A 13,249-nucleotide genomic window follows, 5' to 3' on the forward strand; every position below is an offset into this window, starting at 1 on the left:
CTAGTTATTATGCATAATAACGGATTTCGGATATTAGCTGTAACATTTATATTAACTCTAGTAGACAACAGAGATACAATCTGATGTTACTAATGGCCAACTTTCATTCATCAAGCGTTACATAACCTCAATTTTTATTATAGACCTTGGTCAATAATAACTTCACTTCCATTATTACCCTTGGTCAAATTTAATTATCATTATTGACTTTGGTAGAGAATGATAATGGTTCTACGCTACTAGTGAAAAAGAACAAAAAGCTGACAAGTCAGTCCAAAAGAGTGACCAGTGAGTAAAAGAAAGTAATATTTTTCAGTACAAAAAAATTACACTTCATGGACGTGATTAGGAACATAATACGACTAGATTTGTAATGGTCGCTTTCTTAGGCGACTAAAGCTGGATTTATAGCTATTCCGCATACGCAAACGAGCCCGGATGACGTAACGGAAGAAAGTTCAACATCAGACATCAGGTTTTGTTAATATGCATTTATAACGACTCCGCATCCGAAAGCGGGTCCGTAACCCAAGTTCTTGCGGTGCTTACGTTCGACCAATACGTGTGGCTATTGTGCCGAAAGGATCCGAATAAATACGACAAAAATCGAATCAAATTGCATTAGCTGATTATGATTATACATATATGCGATTAAGTATTATTAGCGGTTTCTGTTCTGTCACTTGGTTACGTTAATTGCGCCTCGGGCTGTTGGAAACCAAAAAAATAAAATAAAATAAAAATAAACGTCAATAGAATTGACGCTGAATTATTCATCCCTGATAATTGGACTGGATCTAAAAACTGATCAAAGAGGTATATTTATTATACTCCTGCTTATGATCCCCACAAAAGAGATCTTAGATAATTTAGGAAATATAATTTTTTACAATATTTTATGTTAAACCTAACATAGTAGGCACTGAATTTTTTATATTTGTACTAAAGTTACAAAAATCGTCACTACAAATAACACATGAACTATATTGCAACCCGTTGAGTTGTTCACAGGCCCATATAGCATCACTATTGTCATTCGAAATGCAACCTTTTTGTTCGATGGGCGTACCCTCTGAAAATGAAAAATACAAAAATTGCAATAGGCAAATTAAAAAAGTTGAACACTTTTACATACCAATTATGGTAAATGATGATATACAGCTAAACGTTTCACCATCACGACCATTAGAGCAACAAGTTGTTTCTTCTAAAGGGTAATCACATTTGTCATCACAGTAGTAACACTTTAAAGTGTTTTCGTCACCCCTAACTACAACCACAATTATAATTTGATTAATAAATTAAGATAAATACTAACCTTGATAAGCACTAATGAGTGCTATAACAAAACAAACGTGCATAAAAGTCATTTGGTGATAATACATTTAATTCACTTAAATATGCATATTTGTGTCAATATACAGAAATTAAAAATACGTTCATCATTGAAACCGCTATTTTGGCTTGTTTATACGTGTATAAGTTTCATTCAAACAAAGCCTCGACAATAATGTTTTACGGAGGGATTATTTATGTTCTTATCAATTAAATACATAATCGTTTAGAGTACGCAGTTATATTTGGGGAAGGTTATTCATGCCTGTGTTTCAACAGTTTTATAAGTTTTCAGTGGAAAATCAAAACAAGTGAGTGGAGGAATGGAATTAAATATGGGTTTGTCCATAAATAATTCTACACAGTGTACTTGTTCCCTCTTTAATCATGTCTGAAGTTGTGAAATCTGTTCCTTCCATTTTACTTCCCCAGCGTAAGCGAAGGAAGTATTGTAATCGAATCTGTAGTTTTACGTTTTTTCGACCTTTCATCACCGCTAGAGTACGAAGAAATAGGTCTCCCGTTTGTCTGTCTGTCTACCGTCCCAATTTTCATTAGACAGATAATCTTGACATTTAGAAATTTTTTCTAAATCAAGTAAGTTTGCGTAACATTGGTTGCATATTTCCAATGCATTTATGTGTATTTTTTTTAGCTGAACGTAAGAAATAAGCCTATATTTATTTCATCTTTAAAAAAAATTCTTCCAGATAATTTTATTACTCACAAAACAGATGGAGTTCTAATAATTCCACGTTTGAATTGTGGAAATTTATTATCAGATATCAGATAAGTTCGGAATTATTTTATGATATTGTGCACCAGATGAAATCTTAATGAGATGACACCAGGGGCGGCTGGTCAGGGGAGGCAGGGTCGGTCACGCCGTACCAGTCATTTTAAAATACTTAGTAAGCGTTGAAATTAGAAAATAAAAAAAGAAATAAAGTTTGAATGTACGTTAGGATAGATCATATATATTAAAAATATATTTTATTATATTGTAGGTACAAAATAAAGCATTTGTTGCTAATTTTAAATGCTGATAAACACGCTTTGCCGGCGAGATTTCGGCACGCCGTATCCAGGAATGCATTATGCTCGATGTTTCGACTTCGTAGCAGCTTACGGTTTCATCGTTCCCTTTGTCTAGTACACTGTAGTAGACAAAGACCTGGCGGAACGTATGTTGTGCCAGGTCCGGCGAAATCCTCCTTCGCCGTACCCAGCAACGCGAATTTAGTTTTTAAAACGCTTAATATTTAAGATAGCTAACCAAATTACAAAACAATAACGGCTTCGATGTTCTTCAGTGCATACTATTTTTTTTTTAATAATAATAATTGTCGATTTAATACATTTTCCTGTGTATGAATAATAAACGAAAAAAATTACATTAAATTATCTAAAATTTTATTTTTCGGACATAACTTAGCTACAACATAAATGCGCTTTTTCTGTATTTGTAGCATCTAAGCGTTTTCAGATATTTCAGAAACGAATTTAAAGTTTTAAATCATTTTAATTTTTCAATTATTCAATTAATTTATTTGACAATTTGTCATATACATTAAAAAAAATAAATGTGAATGAAGATAGTTAACAGTTGGTACTTTTATTATTACTTTTTTCTATATTTTTTAACTGCATGTTATTATTTAATTATTATTATTTAATTGTGGATGTCCGGGGTCGGCAAGCCGTATAGCCGCCGGTCGACGCGGAACTCAGTAAAAATAATGTTTTCGGTGGTTCTCAATTAATGATAAAGCAGAACAAGTAGAATTAAGGATTAATAGTATTTGGAATCAAACTGACATTGTCAATTTCCTATAAAAAATTATTTTAACAGGTCGAAACATTTGAGATGTTTTGTACATCCTGGCACGTAAAATGTCAGTGGTTAATGAGTAGCAGCCATACATTACGAAAATATATAACACCAAGGTGTAGACTCAAAATATTTGGCCGACCCGGAATTTTGACCCACCAGCCGCCACTGGATGACACGATAATAGGTATTGCACAATTCACCAACCTGCTTTGGACAATTTTTATTTTTCTCTCTTACCTCACAAAATTCACATATATTGTTTATCAGATCACTTTCGTTGGCATCGATTGAGTCATTTATTTCCAAAAAAACGAAAAACAACAGTATCAAATAAGGACTAAATGTTACTTCAGAACAAAGCAAGTGGGAGACATAAAAACTTGATCTAAGGCTAAGGTTACTTATCCAGAACTTCAATCGCCTCTGAAATACAGCCTAAAAATTATAAAATTTAATTTTGCTCAGTTTTCCATAAGAAAATTTTTTGTGACTTCAACAGTATTTAAGCAAAGACAAATATCAATTTGAACAAAAGCAGTGTAATACTAATATTAACGTACTATATTTTCAGTTCACAGACCTCCCATCTGTGAAACAAGCGCGCCACCACTGGACTAAGGTGGCTGTTATAGTGTCGTATTATGTGACTATAGAAAAAGACGAATTAAACAATAAAATAAATATAACAATAGTAAACAAAATTAAGACATACTTATTCATAAAGCACAAGTAAAGGAATGTGCTATTTCATAAAATTTAGGTAATCTTAATTATGCAGTACATTGAGCCGACGTCATCAAACTGTTGTTGGGGATGATTACATGATATTCCTAGTATATACATACAAAATTTGGCAACAATCGGTCCAGCAGTTTGGAAGATTATTATCTGTCTAATAAAAATCAACAGACGACAGACACATGAAAACGGGACACCACTTGTTTCGTGCCTTGGGAACATGAAACGTCGAGAAAATGTGAAAGTGTCCAGTCGTTCGATGGTCCCTATTACAAAAATCGTTGAGAAAATATGCCCTACAACTACAAAATCTGGTGCTAAAATACCTCAAAAATTGCAAGAATACCCGATATTAAGAAGTGCATTCTTATCCTATCTAACAATCCATTAGAAAAAAAACATAAAAAAAACGCTTGTGTTGCTATATAAAATGAAGATTATTGATGGCATTAAGTATGTTATTAAAAATACATTTATATTCGTTAAGTGGTGGTAAAACGCCCATGACAAGCTACTGAAAGATAAGGAAATCAACTTCGAACTTATAGACACAATTAAGGTTAAAGATTACTAAAAATCACCAAAAGAGTGTCCAAAGTCATCTAAAAATTTTAAAAATCCGAATTTTTTCAAAATTTTGTGTTTTTTAATTTTCGAGATCTGAAGTAAAATGCTTATGAAGTCATAGTCATAAATTCACTATATCTTTATCCGAACTTTATACGCTATGTGGAAATTAAAATCTACAGTGGCTTTATTAGAGACAGTGCCGACAATAGGCCGGATAGACGCCATGATGAGGCTAATGTGAATTGCTGGTTGCATAAGTTAAACAGTGGAAACTGGTAGGTTGGCAACCTAAAATACATTCTTTCCATTTTTATTTCCCTTAATTACCTATCTATTCAAGTCATTTTATACCTTTTTTTTGCCGAATTTGTGCATTCAACGCCAACACATCCCGGCATTTTGAAAAACTTTATTAAAATGACAGCAATGACAAATTTGAAATTTTGACAAGCTGCAACCAATCAAAAACAAGACCACCATTCTCGCCAGTGTCTCTAATAAAGCCACTGTATTAAAATCAACGTTGATTGCGCCCTCTATTATATCCGACAGTATTCAAAGAGCAGTTGCCTGCAATCTTGATGTTAGCAACGTTGCCTATATTTTAGGCTATAAATTTGAAATTGGTGCACACGTCTTATCAGACTATTATTTTCCACATCGACAAAGTTTCCTATGAAATCGGAAAACTTATCAGAAACATGATTTACTTATCACACTTTTGCTTAGGACACTGATAATAAATCTTGGACAGATAATTTAGAAAACATAGTTAAAAACATATTTTAATGCTAAACCTAATATAATAAATACTGAATTTGTTACTTTTGTACTAGAATTACAAAAATCGTTATTGCAAATAAGACATGAACTATCTTGCATATCATTAAGTTTTTCACAACCCCATATAACATCACTGTTGTCATTCGAAACGCAGCCTTTTTGTTCCATGAGCGTACCCTCTAAAAACAAGAAATACAACAATTACAGAAACTATTACAACACAAAAATTACTAAAATTAAAAACCTTATACATACCAATTATGGTAAATGATGAGATACAGCTAAATGTTTCGCCATCACGACCATTAGAGCAACAACTTGTTTCTTCAAAAGGATAATCACATTTGTCAACACAGTAGTAACAGTTTAAAGTGTTTTCGTCACCCCTAACTACAACCACAACTACAATTTTCTTAACAATATTAAGATAATACTCACCTTGATAAACACTAAAGAGTGCGATAACAAAACAAACGTTTATAAGACTCATTTGGTGATAACAAATTCAGTTCACTTATAAACGTATATAAATAAATTAAGAAATATATTTCTTTCACTATACCTCACTAGTTAAAATGTTTTCATCGTAGAAACCACTACTACAGCTGTTTATGCGTTTCAATCACAGACAAAGCCTCGACAATAAAATTTCGTTCAAAGATTGTTTATGTTCTTATCAATTAAATACATGATCGTTGAGTGTGTTTAGATTTGAGGACATACAATCACGGTTGCTTAATTCTCCGTTTCAGTAGTTTTAAAAGTCTTAAATGGAAAATAAGTAAAAACAAGTGAGTGGAAGAAGTACCTTGTAATAACACCTTATTTATAATTAATAACTAACTTAAAAGTTAGATTAAAAAAAACAAAAATTAAATTTTATTTTAAAAATATGCAAGATGTTTCAATTTAAAGTAAATGTTACAAATAAACAAAGACGATTTTTTTAATGCAGTATATTTTCTTTACTTGTTTTTGGAAAGTTTGTTGCAAAAAAGTAATTTAATTTATTTGGGCCAGAAATATTTTAATAATAATACAACCATATTTTTTGACTTCAGTAAGATACTTTTATTTTTCTAAATTGGTTAGCCAGCTATTCAACCCTCTTTAAAGTATGTAAATCAAATTCCTGATTATTTTTTTAGTAGTGACTAACGTAAAATAAAAAAGTACTCTCTGCGACGAAGATTTAAAATTCATACGTGTATTTCAAACAACGAGCTCATTATTCTAAATTAGAGTTAATCGTGAGATCATTTTTATAGGTGGTACTACAGCACTACATCTCTGGCACTACTGACACGGTGACACCACTGGTTGACCATTGACAGATCTGTCACCTATCATTGACAAAAATTAAACATGTACACTAGAAATCCTGTCGAAACCTAGTCACAAATTCAGTGATTGGTGGACCCTGTTTTAAAATGTAAAATGTGGTGGCTCCATATTCCACTATTTTAGCGAAATAAAAAAGATAAGAATGGGAATGAATGACGTAACTTGCATGAATCATGCGCCGAATTATTCACTTTTTGTGGACTAAAAATCACGTTTAGATATTATATCGATACGAATGAGAAATAATTACTTAAATTAAGCAAACGTTCTGCAAGAACGGTTCATTGTTTATTTAAACTTATAGCCAGTGAGTAAATACACAATGTATATGTAATCTGAAATCTGTCTTGATTATGCAACCAATTTACTTTGATAAGATGACTTTTGTAATTATCACACTTTAATTGCTGACACATCAGTTAAATAAAAATTAACCTGCTGTCATAACTGTCCTTAAAATAACCCAAATAATGAACAAAACCTTAGTAAAATGTAAACATTTTCGAGTACTTTTTTAAGCGCTTTAAAGGATGCCACTGACAATCTAAAATCATGCGACTAAATTATAAAAGCAAACACCTGTTATTTATTTTTGCAATAAAGATATAGTTAAACAATATCCAAAAAAATATTAAAATGTGGTAAATATCAAGTTGTGTGAGGACCTATACATAGAACAAAAACAATGTCATAAAACTTAAAAATACAGAAACCGTTAATAAATTTGCAGAATTGCAAGAGTCACTGTCACAAGTTGTACACCTTACTACGGCAACAGCGGGGTTGTTTATATACTGGTCGTTCAATATATCACACTGATTATTAGGATAACAACCTCTGTGTAGGATCTCAGTCCCAGGGTCTAAAATTCAAAAAACTTGTAGAAAAAATTCAAAAAACTGGAGAAAAATCATACTTCCTTTAACGTATTCAGCACAAACTTCACCCCCTTCACACGGAATAACCGGTATATCCTCCAAATTGTTTTCGCAATCCATACCAATGTTCAGCGGACCAGTGCATTTGTAACAATTTAACGAAAAGGCTGCATGATTACAGGATAATTAAACTCTTAATAAAACCAATCTGACTTACCAAAATTAATATTCAGGGTTAACGCTAAAACTGAAAGGATAGCTATTCTTGCAACGCACGCCATGTTTGACTAAATACTGTATTTAGGGTTTCATATCAGGAATTAACGTCTATCTGTTAAGCCAAATAACACGCCATGTTTACTCTAAAGACGCTTTTATTACCTTTGTGCTCACATTCGTTATCAAACACTCCACCTTGCTCGATATATTCAGTAATTAAAGTACGAATACAAGGGAACAAATTGGGCGAAGCTGTTTGTTTTCTTAGAAGATTTCTGACAATGTTAGATGCATCTAAACCATTTACATATGTGTATTCTGCGTTTAATAAAATATATCGTTATTGACTATTACATTTTATTACCTTAATCTGTAGGATTAACTATTACAGATAAGAATCAAATTTTGCTCCAATTTAAAAACGATACGGCTATCTTATATTAAAATTATGACTGACTTATTGTTTTAGTGCCAAACGTACGCATCGTCCTCTCAATTTTAATTTTGTTGCTAGATATAACTCACTACTAGTGGTTCGTAGAATGTATTAGAGTTTTAACTCCTTTCTTTTCGTATTATAGAACACATAGGTATACGACGCGCGCCGGAATAGGATATCGAGTTCGAGCTACGAGCTCGAACGCGGTGTCGGTGTCGAGGTGTTTGAACTGAGTTTAAACATAGGGATGTATCGCCGCGCTATAGAGAGAGAGAGAAATAAACTATAATAAAATGTGTTCGTTTGACTGTTCCAACAACTAAATTAGGTACAACAATTGATGTCGATTTCACACACTTTATTACTCATTTACAATTTATAGGCGCATCTAAAACATCATGTCACTCCAAAATTTGAAAGTCCAAGTGTTCCTTCCTAATGCCAACAAGCGCTGGGCAGGTACAGAAGCTGTACACAGGGTTTCATCTTTCTCTAAGCTCATTAGGCATCGGAAACTATATCGATGGTGCACATGTGTTTGTTTAGGACGCTGTGTCAAATGAACAGCTCCACTACAATTCTGAGATCTTTTCTACAGAGTCTCAGTAGCTTTTCACTGCGTTTCTCATCAGGCCCTTCTATTAGCAGTCCCCAGTGACGACAGTACAAGATCTGTAATTCTTGGTAGGTATTTAATAGAAGTCTCAAAATGTCTTTTTCCGACACGGTAAGTAGCGGTAGCGTACACAGCGACCCTAGCTTAGCAAACGGATTCTTAATAAGGACCTTCTGAAGTCTTGTTGATTGTGGACGATTGCCTGCCTTTCCAGAAAAGACTTTCCATCTGTCTGCTTTTTTACTTAGAATTGCGCATTTGAATTCTTATTGAACCCTCTTATAGAGCTCTCAAGAATTGGATGATGTGTCCAGTCGAGCCCTATTCCAAATGTTCCTTGCAGTGTGTCCCAATCCACTTAGGGTTACGCTTTGTAGAACTCTGTGTGTCTAGGCGGCCGTTTTTTCCGCCTCTTTTACGTGTCAGACTTTATTTGGCCTCTTTCGCCCTTTTCGAGAAAGCCTCCTTAAAGAAGTACCAGTTTTTTCACTTGGATCTTTATGTTCTCGTCTCGACTCTCCATTCTTTTGAATGCTAAATCCGATGTATTGATGATCCGATGAACTGAACTCTGATACATGCCAGTCTTTGATTTCCTGAGCCAACCCTATTGAGTGGAGAGCTATATCGATAACCTTTTCCCTCACTTTAGTGACAAAAATAGGTTTGTTTCCATGGTTCAGAATATCCAAACCGCTGTAACAACTGTAATTCAGAGGAAGCGCTCTCTGGAATCGACATCAGCACTCCCCCACACTATGTGGTGTGAGTTCGAATCGTATCCCACAATGAGGGGCCATCCCTTAGCCTTGCTAAAGTCTGTTATCGCCATTAGTTCAGCTGAGGATAACAGTATATGTGGGTCACATATCAGATAGACACACTATCAGAATTTTCTGCGTTCCACCACGTATGATATTTACACGGGCAGCCACTACATCCCTAAAATCAGGTTTTCTAAAGGAAGAGCTTGTACCGTTTGAAATAAGTAGAGATATGTCCTGAATTTACATTCGATAGGACCTGTAATAATTGATCGTTTCTGTAAACACAGGTTCCTTAACCGCCCCCCATATATCCACTGTTTCTGAAGAAGCCCAATTCTACACCCCAGATGCCGAAAAAGCCGAAGATGCACCACTATGGTTCAGATTGAACTGCAGAAATAACAGTGGGTCCCTATTCAGTAGGACCGTTAACTATCATTTTCTACACTTCCGTCTTCCTGTCTACCCAGCAACGTTATAGTCGCGATTCTGGGCCTCTAAGGGTCTTAAAGTCACCCTGAAAACCACGAGTAATTCCTGAACAAATAGCAAAGCTTTCCTTGGTCTTAGAAGTTCCGCGGTTGATGTATACCGCAAAGTGAAACCCTCCAACTGTAGGTCCCTCATCCTGACACTATATGTGGATTACCCCCTGTCGAAGTTTCCCATTTACAAGGTGGGTTTGATGTCCATCTTCAAAAGGGTTATCTGCAGCAAACAGCAGTGTCTTGAAAACCCTCTCTTGAATGATGTTTTAATGTGCGTTTTCTAGTTCTCCCACAAGGAAGCCTTTTGCAAAAATACACATTTGAAAAGCAGGTGTGACCGCTCTCTTCGCACTGCGTGTGTCACTGGGAGGAGTCTGGGTCTCTCCGCTTGGTTCCGGGTAGCGGTTCAGTCTCTCTACCCGCGAAGTTCCTTTCTCTACGACTTGCTTTTGGAGACGGTGGATCCTACTTGGTGCCGAGCCCTCTACTAAGCCCTAACAGCACATTGTTCAACATTTCCGCCACTTGCGAGTCCATGTTTCCACTCAAATTCGATTCATTTGAATTTATGGTTTCGTATAGGTCCCACTTGCACCGGAGAAAAGCATTCAACTGCATTTCGGAAACGCTGAGAGAACTTTCGCCCCACGTGGCTTCACTACGGTCATAGCATTCTATAGCACCCACGGCATAGCATTAATCTCCATTATGTGGTAGACAGCTATTATTATCTTTTGGGGAAATTTGAAATATTCAGGTACTTCGAGGAGCTTACTCCGGTTAATTGTATCATATGTTTGTTTGAAGTTAGTAAATATCATACATAAACATAGATTAAATTCATGCGTGTTTGAGAAGACTTGCCCTATTTATTTAAAATATTTGTATAGTTTATATGAAAATTGAGTATGTACGTTAAATTAACATATTATACTGAACAATTAGTACAAGCAGCATAAGATATTACATAATTATAGTTTACAGTTAAACGCAAAATCAAACATATTAAATGCTTCTTTTTCCCAATTCCAAGATAATCACAGAGAACTATATCAAACTATTACAACCAAATAGTGAATGATTAAATTAAATGATTACAAGGTTCAGTTCAATACAAAAATATTAAAACCACAAACTCCTGAAGGAAATTATTTATTCAGAAAGATCTTTGTAGAAAAGAACGGCTTTCTAGTGCCATGGATAAATAGTGCTCAAAATGCACTCGCAGAAAATTGTGTTTCCGTACACTCGTGGAATTTTCACAGCTACTGACTCTTCCTCCCACTCATGGGACATGTTATAATTTTCCATGCGTATTTAAACTAAACCTTCTTATACATTGGTGTACAAAATATTTACACAAAATTAAATTCTTTATTTATTTTAAAAATCACATCATAGTATAAAAGACCAGCTATAAAAAATACGCACATTTACCATGGCCAATTTTCTAAGCATAGTGTTTTTGCTAGGTTGCATAATACTGCAACAAAGTCAATTAGGTGAATATGACTTATATTTATACTAACCTCTGTAGTAAAGATCTTTCCAGCTGCTTCTATTCAGTGCTACGAGTGTTCAGGTCCCTTGACCACTAAATCTGACTGTGTAAAGTTAAAACACATTCCTCCTTCAGATTGTGAAGATGGAGAAATTTGCGCTGCCTACGTTTTAAAAAGTACGTATAGTTAGCAGATGCAACAATGTTGACTTTAATTTTTTTTAGAACCTGACGTAGAAGTTCTGTATAGATCATGCGCTGCGGATAATTTGTGTGCCACTTTGGTAGAACAGTATGAAAATAATTCAGCAGTTACAGTAGGTTCATGTGCTGTTTGTATTACAGATGAGTGCAATTCAGCGTCTATAAAAGTTGCTATTTTGGCTTTAAGTTTAATGAGTTTTGTAATGTGTCTGTTGTTGTAAACATGTATGTACACTTAACATTAATCAGTTACAAAAAAAAAACTAATAAATTTTAAAAAATAAAGACATGTTTGTGACTTGGAGTTTTTATATTCTACTTCTATAGCGGCTTTCAGCACGAAAGGGTACAGGGGCGGGGCTTAAGTTGCGCGACTTGTAGCCGGGCCATCAGTGGCGTAACATCGATGCATTGAGAAGGGAGGCTCGGCTGAGTTGTACTTCTTTCAAAAACAATTAAAAAAAGAGCAATTTCTACAAAAGAATACAGACAACCATTTAATAAAAATAAATTAATTTGTTTGTTAAAAAAATAGACTTACGTAACAATAAATTATGATAATCTATCACACAAAATTTGGTATTTTTAATTATTAAACGAGTTTATAATGTGAGGGATTATAGCATGAGTAAAAAATTTCACGAACCCCTCATTATAAACCAGTATCATATACTATTTTATAGTCGACTAGTCTTAAATCAACAGTTAAATCTTTAGATAAAAGTTGGCTTAAAACTCTGAGAATAAGCAACCTATGACTATAATTATATGTTTTTTTATTTTCTGGCACAATTTATCGATACCGTAAAGTCGGATTATAATAAGGCTTAACGTTTTCTGTCTTTAACATCGGAGTAATAATCACAGTTCATATTCTAGCATAATTGTCGTTTATAACTAGAGCTTCGACTGTACCCTAATTTAACAGTTCTTATTGCTCACTAAAAATTACCTTTTTACTTCTTTTACTTACTTTTTTATTCAACTCATACATCAAATATAGCACTAATAATTGTTTAAATTCTTTTTCTATAATGTCAACGCTAATAAAATAGAAAAGTGATATTTTTATTAACCCCAATAATATTTTAATATTTAAAATCGAAATATTCATCGCCGCTGCCACTGCTTGCACGATATTTGTAAGGCCAAACCAAAACAATGTTCTGCGCACTCCCACCACCTGTACCCTTTCGTCTTGAAAGCTGCTCTACAAGATAAGTATTATTCAGGGTTAGTCACGAGAAAATTACTTCTGAAAATTATTTTACGCAACCCAAAATACATATAGTATATAGTATCCAGAAGTACACGGTATTAGTACAGGGTCATCAAAATTGATTGAGAGAGTTGGTACCCCCTGTTTTTGTCGTGAAGTTTGTCAACCTTATGACAGATTTGTTTAAGGTTATATGCCAATGAATTCAGTGGCGTGACAAAAATTAGAAACTTCAAATCTGACAGCTAATATTTTTATACAACTTAATAAACCAAATTATTCAAGTTCAGGTTTACCAACTCTCTCAAACAATT

General features: G+C 34.1%; 2 protein-coding genes and 4 long non-coding RNA genes across 8 annotated transcripts; 3 read left to right on the forward strand and 3 right to left on the reverse strand.

The window, feature by feature from the left end:
* Nucleotides 1-894: 894 nt before the first annotated feature.
* LOC135132427 (uncharacterized) lies at nt 895-1,492 on the reverse strand. The gene is made up of 3 exons (XR_010281026.1): nt 1,319-1,492; nt 1,136-1,270; nt 895-1,072 (listed from the first exon to the last, which is right to left on the reverse strand). It is a non-coding gene; the product is annotated as an uncharacterized LOC135132427 (long non-coding RNA).
* Nucleotides 1,493-1,579: 87 nt separating this feature from the next.
* LOC135132428 (uncharacterized) lies at nt 1,580-2,710 on the forward strand. Of its 2 annotated transcripts, XR_010281028.1 has the most exons (3): nt 1,580-1,932; nt 1,991-2,291; nt 2,343-2,710. It is a non-coding gene; the product is annotated as an uncharacterized LOC135132428 (long non-coding RNA). The 2 variants fall into 2 exon arrangements; XR_010281027.1 differs by lacking the exon at nt 2,343-2,710 and having other exon boundaries at nt 1,991-2,295.
* Nucleotides 2,711-5,246: 2,536 nt separating this feature from the next.
* Nucleotides 5,247-5,969, reverse strand: LOC135132880 (uncharacterized). The gene is made up of 3 exons (XR_010281102.1): nt 5,699-5,969; nt 5,516-5,650; nt 5,247-5,439 (listed from the first exon to the last, which is right to left on the reverse strand). It is a non-coding gene; the product is annotated as an uncharacterized LOC135132880 (long non-coding RNA).
* Nucleotides 5,970-7,167: 1,198 nt separating this feature from the next.
* Nucleotides 7,168-7,939, reverse strand: LOC135132937 (uncharacterized). The gene is made up of 3 exons (XM_064061158.1): nt 7,700-7,939; nt 7,521-7,649; nt 7,168-7,466 (listed from the first exon to the last, which is right to left on the reverse strand). Exons 1-3 carry the CDS (start codon nt 7,761-7,763, stop codon nt 7,270-7,272), a joined length of 390 nt encoding a protein of 129 aa, XP_063917228.1. The 5' UTR covers nt 7,764-7,939; the 3' UTR covers nt 7,168-7,269.
* Nucleotides 7,940-8,075: 136 nt separating this feature from the next.
* On the forward strand, nt 8,076-10,870 carry LOC135132939 (uncharacterized). Of its 2 annotated transcripts, none has more exons than XR_010281112.1 (3): nt 8,076-8,234; nt 8,283-8,468; nt 8,523-10,870. It is a non-coding gene; the product is annotated as an uncharacterized LOC135132939 (long non-coding RNA). The 2 variants fall into 2 exon arrangements; XR_010281113.1 differs by having other exon boundaries at nt 8,077-8,231.
* Nucleotides 10,871-11,403: 533 nt separating this feature from the next.
* LOC135132872 (uncharacterized) lies at nt 11,404-12,014 on the forward strand. The gene is made up of 3 exons (XM_064061087.1): nt 11,404-11,513; nt 11,564-11,689; nt 11,738-12,014. Exons 1-3 carry the CDS (start codon nt 11,450-11,452, stop codon nt 11,935-11,937), a joined length of 390 nt encoding a protein of 129 aa, XP_063917157.1. The 5' UTR covers nt 11,404-11,449; the 3' UTR covers nt 11,938-12,014.
* Nucleotides 12,015-13,249: the final 1,235 nt, after the last annotated feature.

Source organism: Zophobas morio, unplaced genomic scaffold (genome assembly GCF_036711695.1).
Source record: "Zophobas morio isolate AGI-343-1 ecotype UQ-CSIRO unplaced genomic scaffold, CSIRO_AGI_Zmor_V1 ptg000021l, whole genome shotgun sequence".
In the NCBI taxonomy this organism is placed as follows: Eukaryota; Metazoa; Arthropoda; class Insecta; order Coleoptera; family Tenebrionidae; genus Zophobas; species Zophobas morio.